Genomic DNA, 22,487 nt, shown 5'->3' on the forward strand with positions numbered 1-22,487 from the left:
AGGTACCGGGGCCTCCTTAGATTCAACCGCCGCCTTCCATCATAAAAAAAAAAACGCATTGAATTCACCCCATTTCGCAAGCTGTTCTTAAGTACCCAAACAGGGTACAAGATCTACACGAACGGCTTTGGTATTTTTACCAAGCTAAAAACGCTCACAACACTGGAGGGACACACTATACAAGGCAGGACGCTGACAGCCTTGGACTCCAGCATGGCCAATTCAATACGAAACTCTATCCACCGGTCCACCACCTTCGTTTGGTGTGTTTAGCAACTGGTACAACCGCAATGGTTCGCTAAGCTAAGCGCTTGGCCCTCCAAGCGCAAAATTTAACCTATGCCACGACGCCAGGTTGAGACACCATCGGAGGGCCTCACCGATTGTGCGGCCGTCATGAAGACGGCCGCACACTCGGAAGGCGCACGATGCGGCCAGTGATCCTAGGCGTGCGCTGGGGCGTCCGTGAAGCGCGGTCCTCCGGCGGGCGCCCCGACCTTGGAGGGGATGGGCTGCCCGCGGGGGGAGGGAACGTGATTCGCAATTCCAACCGATAATCCCGCGCGTTGCGAAAGCGCGCGCGCGCGACGCGAGTTGGGCATGAATGCCGCCTTGCAAACAACCCGCGGACCGCACGCCGTTAGATCATCGTTGGCCCGGCGCTCGAGCCGGTTCTGCCAGAATGGACAAAACGAGCCGTCCGCAGCAACAAGATGGCTTCTGCGCGCGCCTGCGAAGACTCTCTGCAAAGGTGGGCTTCCTGTCGACTCCGAAAGAGATAAAGAGACTGCCGCGGCACTGGACGGTGCTATAAGGTTTGCGAAACCCTGAGGCGGTAGGCGCACGCTGCTATCGCCGCGATGGCTCAGTGACTCGCTAATCGGGGCCGGAAGTAAGCGGCCTGCATTTTAATTCGGATTGTGGCTAAGAAAAAGCGAAGAGCCGGTGCTGTACTGATCCTATTTTTCAATTCATACCCTCTCTGCTCCGACCGCCACAACTACGTGGGGAGTTTTCTTTTCCTGGAGAGGCACGCAGACCTTAACGCTGCGTCTGGAGGGATGTCTTCAAGAGGGCTACGAGTGGAACTCTGATGCCACTAACCCTCTAGCAGCGCCGTTGGTGCGTTGGAAATTTTCAGCGGGCGAAAAGCTGAGAGATGGCAGCGTACTGAATTCTGTAGGAAACAAACATTTGCAGAAACTTGAGCAAAATGCAGTTCCCGCCTTTGCACTTCTACAGCAAAGGACTAGGCGCCTGCTTTGTGCAGCTACAATAAATACCGCAGGTTCCTCGCAAAAATCTGTGTGAACAAGCCGCTGTAATAGATAGCACAGCTTTATATACCAGGTGTTTCGGGGAAGTAATTTTCAGAGATAGGCTTTTTGGGGTAAAAATATGGTTTTTGCGGCGTAGTATTACCAATGTTGGCGGACTCCGGAAAGCTGGTGAATTGTCTGAAGTAGTGGTTAACTCATTTTTAATAATTAACTTTTTAACTATCAGAGTTAGGCGCCTAGTTGCAATTAGAAATTTGTAGCCGGTCGAGAACGCGATTATCTTCGGCGTTGTGGCTCGACAAAGTTTGGCTACATCGTGCCAACATATATATATACGCTTTCGAAAAGCACGCAGGCAAAGCAACCTTTCCAGTGCACATAACCAGTCAGAAAAGCCAAATTTTGTCGAGCCACAGCGCCAAAGTTAATCGCGTTTTCTAAATTCTAAAAACTGATACGCATGGCTGTTACTAACGACCGGCTACAAATCTCTGATTGCAACTAGGTGCCTAACTCTGCTAGTTAAAAAGTTAATTATTAAAAATTGGTTAACCAGCTTACCAGTTAAAACGATTCCCCGGTTTTCTAGAGTCCGCCAACACTGGTAATATATTATGCTGAAAAAGCCATTATTTTATCTCATCAAAAAGCATATTTTTGAGAATTATTTAGTCTTCCCTGAAATACCTGGTATACGCGTAAAAAACAATAATTCGCAGCTTTACTCTAACAAACCACGGGAACTGTGCAAAAATATGAAGCTCCGTCGTTATTGTTGACCTCGTACAATGGCGCATGCCCACAGAGGGTGATCGGCCAAGAACTGGGATGCACAGATCGTGTGGAAATGAGCTGCGTATAGGAAACAGACCATTAGTTTGTTTGTGTGTTTTTTTCTGTCAAGCGAGAAACTTCACGATGGAGCCGTGCATGACCGTAGCAATCCTTGTACAAACCTGTGCACGCAGCGGACTCGCAGCTTTTTCTCTCACTGTGCTACACCCAACACTTTAGCGAAGTTTAGCATCCTTGATATCGCAAATAAGATGTTTTTTATGTCAATTAGCGGAAGCAGTATTATCTCAAAACAATTGTCTTGGTAGCACGTCATCCGCCATTTTCTGGCAGATTTCGCCACTCGTAATATATCTTTTTTTTTTTTAAATTTCCAGCGTCATGCGTATCTTTGAAAGACGAAATGATTCCGCGATCCTTCGGGGGTTTATCTGACAAAGCCTGGTATTTCAGTGCTAGTTGCTAATTATTCTGAAACTTAGTTAAAAATTTCTTGCATGGAAATTGGCTTTCTTGGAGTAGGGATGTATTCTTTAGGTGGGAAAATACTTGCTTCGAATCTGAATGGCGAGTGCGTCTGAAGAAGTTAAGGTGAAATGTACAGTGACGGATTTGTAAAGCTCTTAAGCATGAGATTGTTGGTAAAGATATACCGAATCTGAATGGCGAGCGCGTCTGAAGAGGTTAGGGTGAAATGTACAGTTACGGATTTGTAAAGCTGCTTAAGTATGAGATTGTTGGCGTAGATATACCGTGGTTACTCAAATTTATGGTCGGTAAAAATGTGCGCGGCATATTCGCGCATGACCACGCGGCACTACCTTTACAACCACCACCAGTTCACGGCAGCGCACAATACAAGTCGCGCGGCCGGTGGTTCTTTACGTGCATGAGTACGCTTACTCAAATCGCACATTCTCGAGGAAAGCTACGACTTTGTTCACAAGCCTGAGAGTAGCTGTAGGAAGCGCAGCCGCTTCCGAAGTATATTTCTCAGCCCTGACCTTCACCCGAATACCTTGTGGAGGGACCTAAGCGAAAGAAAGGGTTAATACAAAAAAAAACATCCAATAAACAAGCTCACTGTATTCATACCGCGGCTTTTGACGCAAGACGACATGACAACCAGCGGTTGTTGACGGCAAATCAGACGTGCAAGGTACAAAGCGTGACAGGGTTGAAGATGACGAGCTTGTGAAATGAGAGGAAAGCGCCGTGCCAGCGCCATTAGAAGCCCTCAATTTGAATATTCTCTTTGCAAGTATAACAGTTCGTTTCTGTTGGTATTTTTCTGCTTTAGTTATAAAAACGAAACGGAACCGGGAGAGAGTGGAGACGGAGGTGTTCTCAAAAACGAACCTGGAATAATGGTTTCCTGCTGCAGCTCAGCCTTAACCCTCCAATATCCAGACAACGAAAATGTGGTATACAAGAGCTGAACTTTCACCATTCGGTCGTTTCTCGCCCTTAAACTACAGAAATGTAAAACAAGAATTGATGCATTTACTGAGAAAAACAATGTAGCGTTTAAACAAAAATTAGCGAATTCGGCTGATTTCTGAACGTCCTAACAACGATCAACAGCACGCACGCGCTCAAGAAGGTACATTAAATCAACTGAAAACCTCCAGTCCACAGCTGCTGACGTATAGCAGTAGGGGTGTTGAACTTTTAGGATATTTGACGGGCGGTATAGGGACTAGTTTTTCCAGCGAATGATCTTACACCATGCCTTCCGAACCTCTGTCAGCTGACTCTTTCATTTTACTTTGCGATAAATGTCCAGAAATGCAGTTTAATTTGTAAAAGGTTAAGAGTTTTATATTTCTTGCGCGAAAATTCGGCAACTACTGAAGCTAGTACACAGTCTGTATTGTAGTACGCGGGACATTTATATGGAGCCTAATATTTGGCATGCAGTGTTACGGTGGGACCAATCGATCGCTTTGCCATGTCAAGAAAATCAGCGCGAGAAATACAGATCGATAAATTCCCGAGTTTCTTCTCTTTCTCGTTTTCCTCTTCTTATCTGCGTTTCGTTTGAGCGCCGTTTCTTGCAGCAGCAATGTCTCGGCTAAGTTGTCATTTCCGTGGAAACAACTGCAGCGGTTTCACTGGCTGCACTGACGGCACATCCCCGGCCTCGCCATCCTCACAGTTCGATCATCCCTCATTGTCGAAGCCCACATGGCCGGTCGTGAGCCATGCGGGACTTTCCGTTCGGGCGTCTGTCAAGCAGCCGGTGTTCCACTGTCAGCGCCCTGCCAATATAAATAGGGAGCGGTGCCCTCCGCAGTACGCGCTTGCGACAGATTCACTCGCTGTGAAGTGACTCAGGCGAGCCTCTTGCGCCACGAGAACCTGAGCGAGTGACGAAAGTGTTCGCCAACAGCCTCAGCTATAAGCGCTTCGCGCGAGAAGCGCACGTCGGACGAGTACCAGCGATTGGAGGCAAGAACCTGAAGGTAATGACTTGCTCGCTAGGTTTATGGGGGCTGCGGGGCAAGCCATAGTGCAGGACTCCGGATTAATTTCGTCCACAGAAACGCCCACCGAGATCTCAGCACTATCTGGCATTTTGCAAAAATTGCCGTGCACTGAGATTTCGGCGCTCGTTAAAGGATCCCAGAATATAAGAAAACGATTGATGTCGCTTTCTTAAATGTGTGTTTTTTGCTATTCTTATTCGACCCCTTTTTTTGGAATCACTTGGTGCCGGCAACTATACTGCGATAAGTGCAGGCATCCAATGGGAGCGAGCGGGCGTCCAGCAATGAAAACCAGGATGATAATGAGTATTGTGTTCTTTTTATCACCAGCTGCGACGACCACAGCAGAGGAAGAAATTATTACATCGTTGATCAATTTTGTTTCCAGCCTGATTCCTGCTGAGGCCGCCGAAGGCTGCCCCACTCACTGTCAGAGCGAACGGCGCAGACTCCCAGAGCAAGGAAAGGGCTTGTTCATTTTGTCATGTCGCCTCGAATGCATGCTTGCTTAGCTTAAATCAAGCGAGTAAAGGTCGCCTTGACTCCAAGCGAAATATTTCACCATACCTGGTTACGACAAGAAAAAGAACTTGTTGGTCAAAGAAAAAGGGTAAAGAAAATTGGCGCATTGATGCTTAATCCCTTAAAGATGAAGTTGTTAAGAATTAACAGGCCTATGCATGCCGTAACTATAGTCAGCTTTGAAGAAGTAATATTAGGGTGTTTGTTATGCGTGCTACGTGTGTCCTCCTGCACCCATATCTCTGGGAACACGTTCAGGGGACGTCCAGTTTCTATCGGCGTTCTATCGGTTTATATCGGCGCAACACTGCGTGCCCCGACCGCCCTTGAAAAGGAAACAGGCGCAAACCAGGATGGGCCATGCACTTCGGGTCGCGCACTGCCGGACACTGACTCAGCGAGCGCATACGGAGGTCCCTGCACGCAATCGCAAGCCCGCTCCACCAATAACGGCGCGCAGTGTTGTATTCTTCCCTCTCGGCTCTCACGCGAGTCGCGAGGTCGCACGGCCGCCGCTACCGGGGCCAAGGCGCGCCCCTCGCGGACTACCAATGAGTTGTGGAAGACCGAACCTGTCACCGCCGACGCGCGGGCGACCGCGCCGATTAGGACGACGCACACGTCCACCCCGCGGTCCGCTCCGCGTCCTGTTCTTGTGGCCGCGCGTACGCTCATAAAACGTGCGCGCACCCCGCGCACCGGAGCTGACCGCGGGCGCCCGTTGCCGCAGTGCTTGCAGATGCTGTTCCACGTCGCGCTCCTGGCCGCCCTGGTGGCGCTTCCCTGCTCCTGGGGCAAGGTGTACGACAAGTGCGAGCTGGCACGGGAGCTGTACTTCGTGCACGGCTTCCCCGAGGACCAGCTGGCGCAGTGTGAGCACTCTATCTCTCTCTGTGCCGCCCTCCGTGTGGAGGCGGTGGTGCTTCCGGGCAGTGCTCGACTTCGGGCGGCCGTTACAGGGCTGAGCACAAGGTCACCAGCGAGTGCTGCGGCCGAAAAGCGTGCATACTGAACGAAACTTGCCTAATTTTTAACGCAAATTGTTATCTTCGGATTGGTTATAGACTGCAATAGGTGAGGACGCAGGCCTCGCAATTGCTGTTAGGGCGACGGATTACCTGATACCATTTAACCTGCACGACTAGCGGGGCGCTGGGACATACTATTAGAGAATGCGTCGGAGGGAAAAGAAAAGCGAACGAGCGGCGAACGCCGATTTATGTGTGCGGCCTCCCCTGTTCGCTTTTATGCATGCTTGTATGCGGCTAAACGGAAGTGCAGACGTTAACTCGAGATTAGCCTAGACGTTACTTCATTGTATTACGCTGTTCGGGATGATGAAGCTTGAAGTGCGCCCTTTCACCAACGTAATGTACTATCAGCAAGAAATGAAACGCGAACAAGACAACTGAGCCAAGGACAGGAAAATAAAAAGCTCTTAGCCGCGGGAAGCTCGATACAAGCTCAGGTTATTTGAATTTCGAAAGCGCTAACAGTCTTCTTGAGAAATGTTAATCAATCTCGCTTGTAGTTCCTCTCTAGGAGCTAATATGTTGGCGTTATTGTGTTGCCACCTCAGTTTTCTTGTTCGCGTTTCATTCGTTGCTGATAGTACAACCGCTGTGCTTACTGAGCGGCTGGGAATCAGATTCAAGGACTGAGTCTGACCGTTGCATTCAATGCATCCTCGACAGGTAAGTTACCGTGATTTACATTGGTGATCTGCCGGCAGCGAGATATAGATCGAAGGACAACGCGTTGCTTGCGCACGGGCCGTCGGAGCGCAGTTACTGGGGTACACGGGTGGCCATGAGTGCGTTAAGATAATCATAACGATGCATACGCGTGTGTCTCTTGGGCTGCTATTTGGCTGATCTGCATTGGTCGGTCTCTTCCTACTGTTGCCGCCACACTGGTGCACTTTGATGTGTTGTTCACTTCTTGGACATATGAGCAATCGAAATGCCCGCGTTGTCCTAATGTTGATGACAATGTTGATGACACAATAATTGTACGGCGTTGATTGCGTGTGATAAGCAGAAGAAAGAAAACAAGCTAAGATCAATGGTGCACACGCTGAGTGAACTCATCCAGGGTATTTAGAGAGGTCAAACATTGCAACATAGTCAACGTCTCTAAAATGTCGTGGCTGCGTTGACTGTAGCGTATCTGCTGTCCGTTTGTTGCTGCTGTTGTTCTTGTCTTTGTGTTCAGAGAGAAGTGTTGTCAAGTAGCAGAAGGTGCGACAGTGAAACTTAATTCATGAATATCCTGCTGCTCATCCGTGTTGCCGAAGCCTGGCTCCCTCGCTGGCTGTGTGTATATGGAGAACGCGCGGCATTGTTAGAGCCGCAGCGAAGTGAATCCAGTGGGAATGTTGTCGCAGGGGTGTGCATAGCGGAGCACGAGAGCCTCTTCAACAGCAGCGCAGTCGGCCACATGAACTGGGACGGCAGCGCAGACCACGGCCTGTTCCAGGTGCGCAAACCCCGCGCGTTGTGTAGACTGAGCGGCCAAAACTTCCACACAAGGAAGCACACCCAGACAGAGGGTAATCAATGGGCAAAGTGACGTCAGATGCAGTGTGCATTAGTATGTGCACTTGTACACGCTGGCTGCCCGACTTGGAGCGCCATCGGCTGCTCTTGTTGCCCGTTACAGCGAACGGCGCCGTTTCAGCAACTGTGAGCATTAAATAACGCCTGCCTTTGTAAGAAGCCACGATGCCCTCTGAGCGTGCGAGCGGAACAGTTGCTAGGTCACGAGCTGAACACTCAGTAGTGTTTCCGGGGTTCCGAATGCACTTGGAAGCGAGAAGAACAAAGAATCAAACAGTTATTCAAACAGTTTCGGAAAAGATGCCCCTGTTATGCTGACAAGTTGTTTGTATATATGTAAATGATGGAACAGCTCGCGCGCAGTATGGTTCTTGCCCGTTTGTAATGGTAATAGTCGCGAGCGTGGGCACCGTTGTCTGGGCGATCGACGGTAAGCGCGCAAAAAAAAAAAACGGATCAAGACAACAACGCAGCGCGCTCTGCCTGTTTTCTTGATTCGTTATTATCTTCTCGTTTATGATTAGCAGCAACTAGCCCCGACCCATTCATTACCGAACAGCGATGCGGTCAGCATTCAGAAGCGAGATGGTGATCACTACAGACTTAATATATACATGGATTATCGTGCACCAGAAAACATTCATTGGTCTTGTTTGGCCGACGCAGAGCAGATCACCTACGCATCGGTTATGAATGTACGAAGGACTATATTTATAAACGCGTGCTTCTTGACTGGACTTCAAGGGGCGGTCGGCTAAGTTTGCCTGTACCTCTGATGGCCTCAGCATACGGCCAAGGCATAATTCGAGAACAGCTGACTGCTCGAATCCGTGCACATATTTGTGTATCAGAACTATAAAAAGCGAGCGATCAGCCAGGCAATCATTACTAAGCGACAAATACTCCGCTCGGCGCAGGCTGTGTTCACCAGGCGGTAGTAACCGTCGCTTATTTCCTGAGCAAATACCATCAACGACTTGCCGGCTTCCCAATACACAGCCGTAAATCACGTTCGCCACTACACTTGCGTACAATACATAAGTCAAGGCTGCCATCCGACCATGGGCTAATGTTCCTCACAAACAAATCGTGGTCTTGTCCACTTCCAGATCAACGACCGGTACTGGTGCAGTCCGCCCGGACCAAAGAATGAATGCCGCATTGATTGCGCTGGTAACGTGGCTTTCTTCCTTTATCCTTTTACACCCATAACTTCCTACTTCAAGAACCTGACCTAGTTAAACTATCTCGCGGTTGGTGGGCACAAAACTGAGGGAAGACGACTTTCTTCTTAAATTTATTTTGAAGGTGGGTAGGGGCCAGCGTAGCGTATACGGCAGAGGAGAGTGGAAGAATTACTGCAACCAAGAGCCACCGAAGCAGCGCTACGTAGGCAAACAATAGCATTGGTATGACAATAGTGTGCAGAACAACCGACACAGAGACAAAAGACAACATGTACGCTTTTCCCTTCTTTTTTTTTTTCAAGCGCTGTAAGGCGATGGAGGATACAATCATTTCGCTGTTGTCTCCTGTCTTGTCCCTGTACTCGCTGTACTGTACACCTCAGTCATGTCGAAACCAACTAGCGCGCAAGTTTGTCTCAGTTATCATCGGTAATTTAGGTATGAGCCTGACAAGCAATATCAAAATTTCTAAAAAATGTGATGGAAGTCGCCATACTTTTTCTCTCCTCTTGAACAGATTTGGAGGACGACAACATAACCGACGACGTCGAGTGCGTGCGCCTCATTTATAAGAGGCACGGATTTTCTGCCTGGTGAGTTGGAAGCAGAAATAGTTTTATACAACACTGCGTTTATACGCGTCTTACAAGATCGGTCGTTATCGCGTTGTTGCCTGATGCTCTGCTTTTTTTTTTTCCTTTTTATCCCATACTATCGCAGGGCCGTGTGGAGGGGCCTGTGCAGAGGAGTCAACTTCAGCAATTACTTATCCGAATGTGTTTCCGGCAACGCTGTCAACGTTAACTCAGTCGTCTACACTTACGGGAGAAAATAAAAACACATATTTTAAATTATTGTATTCTCGCTATTGTTATCACGTAGATTACGCAGAAACTTTGGTACATCAACTTGAAATGAGGAAGAAATGGCTGTAACGGCGAAGTTTTACCCCACTGGCTCAAGTGGTCGCCGATAGAAACTATTGTTTTAGCCGTTCATTGGCGTTTGGAATGTCGATGACTGCCTTGGCGATTTCTGTTTTGGAAGCTGCAACAGCTGTTTGGGAACTACTACAACGGGAGCGTTCAACGTTTAGCCAACGTTTAGCGATAGGTTCTGTAAGTTATGGTTACACGTTATTCTTCCAAAATGCGTAGTTTCTTCTGAACAGATCTTGTAATGCTCCGCTCTTGCCTTCGTCTACGCTGGTCTCCAGGGGTGGTATTCTGCCGGTGTCGCCTTTTGCGACATGTCGCATATGGGCGGGGCCTAAAAAAGTGCTTACAGATGCTCGAAGAAACGGAAAAAGCCGCCGGCACTTTCGTCTGCGGTGCATTCATTCACTCCGAGAAGCGACAATTTACCACTGCTGATTCACTAGCAGCAGTAGTTTCGTATCTTTTATAGCAAGAATATTTGTCATCACATGACGTCTAATGTTCAAAAAAAATTTGCAAATTTACTATAAACTCGCTTTACTTCATTTAAGTCTATAAAACACCGCGAAAAAACTCAAAATCTATTTTTCTTTCGTTCCGGACGGTTGTGCTAGGTTTCGGCTGCGTTTCGGGCAGTTGCAGACGGTAGCACTGTAGCTGGAGGTCCCATTCGGCTTGCGCGCTCCAGAATGGAGAGCGTATCTAAAAAAACTAGGCTGAATTGCAGCTTAAACTTTATCGTCGAAGCAAGGTAAGTCATAGCGAAAAGTAACAACACCAGTAGTTGCCGGTAAACATGCAGACCGGAATCGCAAGGACTGCTGAATTGGCTGAAGCGGGCGGCTCTCGCTTGAAAGGACGTCGCCATGTTTTCACGCCAAGGGAGCAGAAGCCGCAACTGCCGATTGCGTTCGTACGCTAACGGTAGCCCGTCGACCGCGCGAATCGCTTCAGCGCATTCCGTTGTTCGACTAAGCGTAGTAAATTTGGGCGACGTCACGATGACGTAGCAGGAAGGCGGGTCCGTGTCGTCACGCCGCCGTCACCGCGGCTCGAGCCAATCAGCGAAGAGCGAATGCGACATGTCGCAAAAGGCGACACCGGGAGAATACCACCCCGGCTTTCCGGAAGACGCCCAACGCACATGGATAGCAGACCCATGCGAAAATGGCACCTTTTCGTTAGCTCTAACTGGCAGAATAGGAAAGAAAGAAAGAAAGAAAGAAAGAAAGAAAGAAAGAAAGAAAGAAAGAAAGAAAGAAAGAAAGAAAGAAAGAAAGAAAGAAAGAAAGAAAGAAAGAAAGAAAGAGTTTCAGAAAATCAGCCGTGAATCGAGCTTTTTTTTTTCTTTCCTACAGGGATAAAGGTTGGTTGGTTTATGGGGTTTAACGTCCCAAAGCGACTGAGGCTATGAGAGACGCCATAGTGGAGGGCTCCGGAAATTTCGACCACCTGGGGTTCTTTAACATGCACTGACATCGCACAGTACACGAGCCTCGAATTTCTCCTCCAAAGAAAATCAACCGCCGCGGCCTGGATCGAACCCGCGTCTTTCGGGCCAGCAGCCGAGCACCATAGCCACTGAGCCACCGCGGCGGCCTACAGGGATAAAGACAACCAAAAACAATGAATTGCAATAAAAATGTCTTGATAACCTATATTTCAGCCCTAGAATTTTTGTAGGCCTCTGGATTTTTTTTTATTGCCTTATTTAGCTTCTTTACTAGCCTTGCAACTGAACAAGTATGAAGATATTGCCCGTGTGCTGAAATGAGGACACTATGGCCGAGTGGTTGCAAGAGGCGTGAACTCGGCCCGTGATGTTTTACCGCTGCCCCTCGTTGTAAAAATACTTTCATGCGACAAAAATATCGTCTTAACCTTGCCGCAACTAAAGCTTATGGCAGTAATTATCATGCATAAGAAGACTTGAAGCAATTTTTTTTTTCAGCTGCTCCAACACCACTCTGTATATCACGTCTTCTAAGTGTCCCGGCTCAACCTTCTACCGTAAATCGTTTCTGCTTTTTGGCCGCGAATAGCCAGTGCCCGATTCGATCGCACCAAACATCCTGACTCTTGACCGCACAAAAAAACTTGGTCATTTGGCTACTTCCACAATGGCGGATACTTCTAACTGTTGCACATGCGTCCACGTTGAATGCGAGCAAGCCCAGTTTCCGACATTTTCTTCTTCTAAAACTTCTACTGGCGAATTTTCGTCTTCCTATACACTTGCATTTTTTTACTATCTCTACATCGCCTACTCATTCGGCATGCTCTGCAACTTCTACTTCCGTAAACCCACATAGGAAGTTTTCACATCGAGAAAAAGACCTGAGCTGCAGTTTCATTGCTTCAAATAAAAAGCTAAAAAGCCCATCAGAACTCCAACCATGGCCACTTCAGTTGCCATGGCTGGCAGTCGGAGTTCGCAGTCTGGTTCGGATTGCTTGAAATGTAACCCTCGATAAAGAGGCTCGATAAAGCCGCCGTCACGTCCGGCTTCAAAAAATGTGACGTAACCTCCGCTCCTGAATTCTTTCCTTCCTCCATGACAAACAGACATTCCGAAGGCAAACAGGAGGCTGGGAAGCATAGTCTGTGATAGCCGCCAAACATTGGGACAGCAGTCGACAGCAAGCGTTCTAAAGAAGCGACCGTGACCGTGAAGATGACCCGGGACCCAGTCGGCGCTCTGCAGCCATGCAATGCGGTCTCCAGAACTTACGCGCAGGGCACCCGTCCGGGACGACAAAAATTGAAGATGTACTGCGTACTTTTGCACGTACTATACAATCCGCTGTTAACTCTCTGGTAACTTTCTCATACAAAAGTGTTCCCGTGACATTTTTTTTTTTTTTCGCCAGGTGCCATTTTTTCCTACAGAGGCAGCTTCCTCCGGGGCCTTCCTTTCTGGGGCCATTCTTGCGAAGGGCGTTTCTTTCGAGGCCAATTTTTCCTACAACCCATGATGTATAAATCCTTTCTCAGTGTCCCTTGGTGGGCGTCCCCCCTAAAAAGGGAGATCCTCTAGATACCGACGCATGCTCCGAAAAGATGACCGACTTGGCATAACCTGGTGTCCTGCACTAGTGCCTTACGCGCCAAATCTTACTGTATACCTCAGTATCGGTGAGTGACCAGGCGCCAGAATACCTGAGGTCTATAAATGGTCAGCAGCATATAAACTTAGCTCCCCAAAACTATCCTTAAACGCGCATCCAGGTGAGTCGTATGCAAACCCTCTGTGTCACCACTGCGCCACATTACCCCCGTCTACTCTCTGATCTTCAACACTGCATGTGCATTTGGTTACGGCTTCCAACCACTACCGATTTTACGGTAATGCGACCTCAATACGTGCGGTTTTCTTATTGCGTGACGGTACGTGCTCGATGCGCTTGAATAAAGGCCTCTACGGTTTGGCTGCACTTACTGCACTAGTTCACAAAAGTGCCGTGCCAGTGCAGTGTCAGTTCTTGCGGCGCGAGTGTAGCCTGACACTACTGCTCTCGGTGCAGCGGCCAAATCGAGTGCAAAACTGTAGAAACGTTCGTCTGCCGCGGTTATGTGTTGGTGTTTGTCGCGTGATTTGAGATTGCACGGGATTATGCTAGCTGTATTGAATGCTGTGCATTTGTTCGAAATGGCGCATCTCGTGGAGCGGCTATGAGATTTGTTAATTCCAAAAGTGATTGACACCGTCCTTTTCGTTGTGCAAAGTGGCGCAGGCCGGTCGACCGTCACCGATTCAACGGGTACTTTGAGAGGCAACAAACTCTGAATTCGAGAGGTTGTTCAGACTTCCGCTCGCGACGACCTTTGACAGCTCATACGAGTGATTCAGGCTGCCGTTCTATCGAAAAGTTTGTCCACCAATTGCACAAGGAAAGAGCTGCCTGATAACTTGGACTATATTTGAACTCAATTCGCGTTCACTGTCGGCGGACGGTGACGGCGGAGTGGCTATCAGAGAGTAACTGGCAGGCGAAGGTGCGAGCTAACGGCGACCTCAAGGCCAGTCGCTGCTGCAAGCGTAGGTATACTGATGTCGCAGCGAGTCATCACAAACGTCGCGATCACCCACGTATTAAGAAAACATCTCACCATCTGTCTCTTATGAAAACGCTCCATTTCTCTTTTGCGTGCAAATATTATTACTACACGCAGCACGATGGAATATGAGTTCTCATCTTTCTGTCCAGCCTCGCACGTTGCTTTGCACCATTTCTCTTTTGCGTGCAAATATTGTTACTACACGCAGCACGATGGAATATGAGTTCTCATCTTTCTGTCCAGCCTCGCACGTTGCTTTGCACCATTTCTCTTTTGCGTGCAAATATTGTTACTACACGCAGCACGATGGAATATGAGTTCTCATCTTTCTGTCCAGCCTCGCACGTTGCTTTGCACCATTTCTCTTTTGCGTGCAAATATTGTTACTACACGCAGCACGATGGAATATGAGTTCTCATCTTTCTGTCCAGCCTCGCACGTTGCTTTGCACCATTTCTCTTTTGCGTGCAAATATTATTACTACACGCAGCACGATGGAATATGAGTTCTCATCTTTCTGTCCAGCCTCGCACGTTGCTTTGCACCATTTCTCTTTTGCGTGCAAATATTGTTACTACACGCAGCACGATGGAATATGAGTTCTCATCTTTCTGTCCAGCCTCGCACGTTGCTTTGCACCATTTCTCTTTTGCGTGCAAATATTGTTACTACACGCAGCACGATGGAATATGAGTTCTCATCTTTCTGTCCAGCCTCGCACGTTGCTTTGCACCATTTCTCTTTTGCGTGCAAATATTATTACTACACGCAGCACGATGGAATATGAGTTCTCATCTTTCTGTCCAGCCTCGCACGTTGCTTTGCACCATTTCTCTTTTGCGTGCAAATATTGTTACTACACGCAGCACGATGGAATATGAGTTCTCATCTTTCTGTCCAGCCTCGCACGTTGCTTTGCACCATTTCTCTTTTGCGTGCAAATATTGTTACTACACGCAGCACGATGGAATATGAGTTCTCATCTTTCTGTCCAGCCTCGCACGTTGCTTTGCACCATTTCTCTTTTGCGTGCAAATATTGTTACTACACGCAGCACGATGGAATATGAGTTCTCATCTTTCTGTCCAGCCTCGCACGTTGCTTTGCACCATTTCTCTTTTGCGTGCAAATATTGTTACTACACGCAGCACGATGGAATATGAGTTCTCATCTTTCTGTCCAGCCTCGCACGTTGCTTTGCACCATTTCTCTTTTGCGTGCAAATATTATTACTACACGCAGCACGATGGAATATGAGTTCTCATCTTTCTGTCCAGCCTCGCACGTTGCTTTGCACCATTTCTCTTTTGCGTGCAAATATTGTTACTACACGCAGCACGATGGAATATGAGTTCTCATCTTTCTGTCCAGCCTCGCACGTTGCTTTGCACCATTTCTCTTTTGCGTGCAAATATTGTTACTACACGCAGCACGATGGAATATGAGTTCTCATCTTTCTGTCCAGCCTCGCACGTTGCTTTGCACCATTTCTCTTTTGCGTGCAAATATTATTACTACACGCAGCACGATGGAATATGAGTTCTCATCTTTCTGTCCAGCCTCGCACGTTGCTTTGCACCATTTCTCTTTTGCGTGCAAATATTGTTACTACACGCAGCACGATGGAATATGAGTTCTCATCTTTCTGTCCAGCCTCGCACGTTGCTTTGCACCATTTCTCTTTTGCGTGCAAATATTGTTACTACACGCAGCACGATGGAATATGAGTTCTCATCTTTCTGTCCAGCCTCGCACGTTGCTTTGCACCATTTCTCTTTTGCGTGCAAATATTGTTACTACACGCAGCACGATGGAATATGAGTTCTCATCTTTCTGTCCAGCCTCGCACGTTGCTTTGCACCATTTCTCTTTTGCGTGCAAATATTATTACTACACGCAGCACGATGGAATATGAGTTCTCATCTTTCTGTCCAGCCTCGCACGTTGCTTTGCACCATTTCTCTTTTGCGTGCAAATATTGTTACTACACGCAGCACGATGGAATATGAGTTCTCATCTTTCTGTCCAGCCTCGCACGTTGCTTTGCACCATTTCTCTTTTGCGTGCAAATATTGTTACTACACGCAGCACGATGGAATATGAGTTCTCATCTTTCTGTCCAGCCTCGCACGTTGCTTTGCACCATTTCTCTTTTGCGTGCAAATATTATTACTACACGCAGCACGATGGAATATGAGTTCTCATCTTTCTGTCCAGCCTCGCACGTTGCTTTGCACCATTTCTCTTTTGCGTGCAAATATTGTTACTACACGCAGCACGATGGAATATGAGTTCTCATCTTTCTGTCCAGCCTCGCACGTTGCTTTGCACCATTTCTCTTTTGCGTGCAAATATTGTTACTACACGCAGCACGATGGAATATGAGTTCTCATCTTTCTGTCCAGCCTCGCACGTTGCTTTGCACCATTTCTCTTTTGCGTGCAAATATTATTACTACACGCAGCACGATGGAGCGTTTCCATAAGAGGCAGACGGAGAATACGCAGTGCGTCATGCTAGCCAGTCGCTTACGCGCGTACACAGATACGCACACACACGCGCGCATACACACGTACGCGCACTGTCATGTCGGCTGTTTGGTGAGGGCATGGCGCAAATGCCGAGTCTAGAGCGGGTATGCAGCCGTACGTCTCAACAATGGTCTCAACGCCGCTCACTAAAACAAGCATCCATGGTCGCGGAGCCGTCTGCTACGGAGCACGCCAAGCACCTTGCACTACCGTCAAGACCATCGAGACTGCATGGATTGCATCATTTGTAGCCATTGTTTGACTGTTCAATAAACTTTTCTTGATTCGTATCCACCGTAGCCGCCCATGCGCAAGTGGTAGTGGTGTACGTTCTAAGCTTTACCAGCTTAACGGCTATCTGCGCAAACTGAGCGAGACCCCTCTGCACGCCGTACTTTCCACCTTACACTTCCGCCTTTCTCTCTTCCACCGCTACCCCCCCCCCCCCCCCAGCGCCCTAAGAGAAAAGATAAAAGAGAGAGCGAAAGTAGAAAGGAAGAAAGAGGTGCCGTAGTGGAGGGCTCCGGAATAATTTCGACCACCTGGGGATCTTTAACGTCCACTGACATCGCACAGTACACGGGCGCCTTTCGCGTTTCGCCTCCATCGAAACACGGCCGCCGCGGTCGGGTTCGAACCCGGGAACTCCGGCTCAGTATCCGAGCGCCCTAACCACTGAGTCACCGCAGCGGTTCACGCTGTCGAATCTTTGTGCGTCATGCAGGGACGTTGAATCCTTAGATCGTTACATCCTCTCCTGCCGGCGGTTTGCACGGCAGAGAATTAAGTATTTGAAAATTCCCCTCGCTTTATTAGGACTGTCGTTTACTATTCCCGTCTTCCTCTCCTTCGGTGCAACCGTCACACACCTTAAGCTGATGTGTGAGCTTCTTCACAGGTATGTTATCGATACCGGGAGAATTTTGTGTTAACACTTCTTTTCCTTCGCTTTCCTCTCAAATTTTTTTATTTATTATTGTTACTTTTTAAATTATTTATTTTGACCTTCACCTCTTTGTTTCCTCGATTTTCAACCAAATCTCTTCAAAATCGCTCAAAATTCGTTATTCGCTTTCTCAGATTCCTCAGTTTTTATTTATGAACCGTTTGAGGTAAGTATGAATGAATTTTTCTCGTGTTTGGATCTGCACCAAACTCTGGCAATCCCCCACTGTCGGTATGTGCCATTGCTTCAGAGGCAACAACAACAACTTAAGAGTTGTGCTCTAAAACGTCCGTAGTGTTCCCGAGGAATAATCTACCCGTCTTGCATAGTTTGATATTTCCCTTCAGTGTCCCTCTAATAATACGGTCTTCAATGTATAAAGATGTCTTCAGTGGCGTAATAATGCCAGTGCTGGCGGACATCAGAAAACAGGTAAGGCCCCGGGGACGCGAGTTTCGGGGGTGATTTTTTTTTTTTTTCGCGTAGAGAAATGAAATTTGGCACGCTTACTGGAAATTACACTGAATGCTTAAATACGAAAATTCACTGAAACAACTCGAGTAGTTTTCACATTACAAATTTTTTATATGCTTCATTGCTATACCAAACTTGCAGAAAACATGGCGTGACGCAGTGATATTCCCTAAATATTTTAGTAGCTTTATTTTTTTTAGACAAAATGTTATATCCACGCCTGCATAATGCATAGTGATGGACTTTAAAGAATGAGAAAGTAATTAAAAAATATAGGAACGTCACTGCATAAAATTTTTCTCGGATCACAATGTAACAAACCACATGAAAATCCTTGAAGCCATTGTCGTGTTACGCTCTCTGTTAGCAGGGCAGACAGGTCAAAAACCACTTTTGAGAAAACTGGCATTTTCACGGAGACTTTCGCCACTTTTGGGTAGCTACGGTCACAAAAACATGTTTTGAAGTCACCTGGCTGCAATCATAAGGCTCAAGAATCAATAAATGTTTTCACCACAACCACCCCCCTAAATTTTCAAGCTAGTTAAACATAAAAAATTAATTTTAAATGATTAATTTTTAACTATTAAGCTTTGCAGCTGGCCTAAGACCTGTGTCAGTTTTTAGAATTTCTAAATCGCGACCCTCGGCGCTGTGGCTGAACAAATTTTGGCCATCTCAGGAAATTTTCGAAAATAGCGCGCCTTTGGCGTCCACACAGCAACGCCCACCTGTACACGTCATTCCGTGACGCATGGGCCACATGACCTTCTCTGCTCCAACCCAAATAAGGGGATTGACTGGGCGGTCACGAAACCTGTTACGAGACAGCTGCGATAGCAGTTGTACTTACTCCCGATGATTACTTTAATGACATTAATGAATGTTCTACTGGGTGGGTGAAGGTGGCGGTGGATAGGGAGTGGGCCAAGGGGAGGGAGAATTAGCCAGGCCACACAAAACATCCGCCAAGCGCTTCATTCAGACCCTGATGAGGCAGATGTTTCATGACATAGTGTAGCTTGTACTTAACCCCTTCAATAGCAGCCCACCACATTTTGTTCGTTTATTTTTATGATAAGCAACGCCACACAGTCATCATGCTTGCCCAACAATTCATGTCCCCATCATTCGTTCCTGCTTCTAAGAGCCGTCCCACCACGAATGTCCTGGTGCCGTCCACGCTGGTGCTTCTGAAGCAGGACTCGGCACGACATCTTAAAAAAGTATCTTCGGTACCGATACCTGATACTCTAAAAAATTGTGTTTCCGATACCGATACAAGATACAGAACCGTAATTCTTTCCGATAGAGATATATTCCATGCATACTGTATCGTCGATACCTCGACGCATCAATGAATTGGCCAGTGATAATAAAGTTGGTAGTATGATTAAGAATTTTTTCGGTGATTTCAGGAATCTTTAGTGTATTCGATAAAGCACAGTGTTTTTTTAAATGACTTAAAGTAGTGTGGCCGCACGGATATCTTTAAACTCCACTGTCTACGCAGCTGGTTTCTAAAACTTATAGCATTGGACTGAAGCCATGGTTACGTTGAAATGATCCCTTCCATAAGCAGCCCAGCAAAATCGCTTTTTTAAGCTAACCTTCTTCATGCGAACCTGTGTGTGAGCACTCGACTATACATAAAAATAATAAACTTGGAACTTCTTCCGACGTTTTTCGTTGGTTACTGCAGTATTCAACGAATCGCCCCTGTCTTTTCTCTGTGCTAAAAAGTGCAAGCTCCGTACACTTCGGAATACCGAACAGTTTTTTTTCCAGCAACGTGTTTAGCAGATGTTTGAAGTTGAACACTGTGCGTTAAAAGCTAGAAGAAAAACCACAAAAAAAAATAAAAGGGCTGAAAGTTTTTATTAGGCAGAACAGATTTTCCTAATCTCTGTTATTTAGGCGTTACTTTAAGCTAACGGTATCAAGTGACAGCGTTTGCTCAAACCGCCGGTCCGAAAGAGCCCCGCGATGTGGCCATTCTGTATAAGCGAAGAAAATGAAAAAAGCCTCTCTGCAGAAGCAGACGCCATGTTTGCATTTTATGAAGATGCCTTTTATCAATGGATAAGAGGGAATCATACAGCCACGTCGACAGGAGAATCCTGGCGGTATAGTGAAGAAACTCAATTTTCACGAACGGCTTTTCGGAACTACGACTTATCGTAGCGCTGGCATCTTCAAAGAAAAGGAATGCGTCAGCTGGTGCATTTGACGCTGCCGGCGCTGATGACCTCATTGACCCGCGTGCGGAAGAGTGCGTGACCTTTATCGGGCTGACAAAGTAAACAACAAATGTCCTGCCAGCTCCTGAGCCTAACAGCGAAAGTCGTTCATTTCGGTTGGCAACCACCGCAACTAGAAATAGGGCTAATAGGGCGAAGGGGTGTTGTTTCACAACAGTGAGCCTGTCTCCTGATTCCTTCTGCCGCCGATTGTGCAGAAGCGCAAGGTATCCGTCTTCTATATGCCAAACATTTAATGTAGGATGAAGACTGACGGCGCCAACGGCACTGACATCGCCTCTTTCTAACTGTACTCCACCCTCCTTTTTTTCAGTGTGCTGCCGACTGAGCGCGCGCCGACGGCCCAAAAGTCTGATATACAGCGGCCTATATGTAGCAAAGAATCTGCCGCATTGTCCTTTTGAGTATCGATAATCGTTAAAATACACGATACACTAAAATGTACTTTCGACATCGAAACTTTCATTTTTTGGCAAACGATACCTAATACCGATACACAAACTATATGGAAAGATAGTATCGAAAATGCATGTATCTTTGGTACTGCTCATGCCTGCTCTAAAGGGTGGAGGCTTCAATCCCCGAGGCTTCACATGGACAACGCCGGCATTTTCGCCAAGTTCCACTGTTACTGCTATCGCAGCAAAAGGTCACGTGACACGAGCGCCGCGAGGAGTACGCCGAGGTGCCGTGGGTAATTACGCTTTCAAAACTCTGAAAACAGATCTGGTTATTACTGACGGAAATTAGTTAACCGGCTTACTAGTCAACATGGATTACCTGTTTTCCGATGTCCGCCAGCAATGGCATTACTATGACGCAGAAGCCATCTTTACGCCTCTAATTGCAGCCAGGCTCCCAACTGTAATAGTTATAAAATGTTATTAGAAATTAGTTAAGCAGTTTAATCGTTAATGTTTTTTGATGTCCGCCAACACTATTGTTACGCCGCAAAAGCCATCTTTATTCCTCAAAAAAGCCTCTTTTTTATATATTATTGGCAGGCTTTAGTGAAGCACGCGGTATACAGAGGCAGAGCGCACTCTGAGGATTTCTTTATTTTATCTATCACACAATTATGATCCATTTTCGAGAACCGTTGATGGAAATCCAAGTCCCCTAACTAGCCCAAGCTTGCACTCTGGGCGCAACTTCCCTCCGTGCTTGTATATGGCTCTTCATTCAACTTTGCTTTTCGTCCGTGACACTGTACAGCCTCCAGGATTTTTAGCCATATCACGAGGTATTAAAGCGCCTTATAACGGGCAATAAACGAGGAAATCGCCGAATATTCGCACAAGCGCACAAAATTCTCTCCACTGCGAGCGTCGCCTGCTATTTCCTGTTCCAGGCGCTGACGTACGGCGCTGACATAGATAGTCGCGCGTTACATTATTTTCTTGGTTTTGCTTGATTGGCGCCCAGAATCAACAGTCGAACTGTTCAATGTCGTGAACATTTCGCTTGTAAACAATCCATTTATCGTGAAGGAGTTTCGAATTACAAAGAAAAGTGGAATTTTCGCAGCGTGGCAGCACTAGTTATTATTTGCCAGAGTTTGAGGGCCTGTTTACGGTCATGTTCCATTCGGGGAATTTTCCATTTGTCAGAAAGTCTTAGGAATAAAATGTTGAGAAAAGTGAATTTTTGTAAAGTTCCAGGAAACTTTAGAACCCCATATTTTCTTGCTTATTCCAACTTTCTGAACTTTCCAAACTGCTGCAGGAAAAAAGTGTCAGAAATAGGGATTGTTCGGTTGCATTAATTAAGCGAATTTACGGTTACGGCATGGAATATCACTGCCTGTTTACCTATTCTCATCTCTCCGATGTGAGTGGAAAGCAGTCGGCTGGTCACAGTTTTTAAACGTGAGCGTTGCAGAGAAGCAGGCAAAGTGAGCCATATCCTTTCCACGGGTAAACAGGTAATTTCAAGGTGGTGCACGTAAAAAATATATTTACCCATAAATTCAAAATTTTGTTTTAATGCAGCACATCATAGTGTAGATAAAAGAGCTCTTTTTTAATGAAATAAAGAAAAAAAGGACATATATTGCTCACGATGAAAAAATTTGAAAGACGCGCAAAAAAGTCACAAAATAATAAATATATTAAGCCAGAAAATAATATAATACAAAAATCTAGAATATACGTTTTATGCTTTACTGCGAAACTAGTTTACAAAATTGCAGAACTTTTCATGCTAAACTTTCTAATCGGTAAAGAAAAAAGAATTGAGTGCTCACGCGAAGCGCTTAAATTTGGGCTACTCTGCAGCGCAGTGCCAAGGTCCATCATGGGCCACCTCGGAGAAACCTTAATCCGCTACACTGCTGGTGGTACAGAATTTTTCAGAACATGCCCGGTACCTTCAGAGGCTTCAAAAGCAGCGAAACCCTTTGGCAAAGCCGAAAACAAAAGTTACAGACGGGTACCTGTCGATAGTCC

At 46.8% G+C, this 22,487-nt stretch overlaps 1 protein-coding gene across 1 annotated transcript; it reads left to right on the forward strand.

The window, feature by feature from the left end:
- Positions 1-537: 537 nt before the first annotated feature.
- Positions 538-9,769, forward strand: LOC149350756 (lysozyme 2-like). Its single transcript, XM_089576928.1, has 6 exons — positions 538-751; positions 5,817-5,958; positions 7,473-7,564; positions 8,754-8,817; positions 9,349-9,424; positions 9,552-9,769. The coding sequence occupies exons 1-6, from the start codon at positions 605-607 to the stop codon at positions 9,664-9,666; spliced, it is 636 nt and encodes a 211-aa protein (XP_089433054.1). The 5' UTR covers positions 538-604; the 3' UTR covers positions 9,667-9,769.
- The last annotated feature ends 12,718 nt before the right edge of the window (positions 9,770-22,487 follow it).

The sequence above is a fragment of the Amblyomma mixtum genome, chromosome 3 (genome assembly GCF_055824585.1).
Source record: "Amblyomma mixtum isolate Tamu chromosome 3, ASM5582458v1, whole genome shotgun sequence".
In the NCBI taxonomy this organism is placed as follows: Eukaryota; Metazoa; Arthropoda; class Arachnida; order Ixodida; family Ixodidae; genus Amblyomma; species Amblyomma mixtum.

Excerpts from the sequence above, each read along its gene's own strand:
- LOC149350756 (XM_089576928.1), top strand. The coding sequence starts at position 605 with ATGCCGCCTTGCAAACAACCCGCGGACCGCACGCCGTTAGATCATCGT. Across the intron at positions 8,818-9,348 it reads ATGCCGCATTGATTGCGCTG|ATTTGGAGGACGACAACATA; the intron begins GTAACGTGGCTT and ends CCTCTTGAACAG. Across the intron at positions 9,425-9,551 it reads AGGCACGGATTTTCTGCCTG|GGCCGTGTGGAGGGGCCTGT; the intron begins GTGAGTTGGAAG and ends ATACTATCGCAG.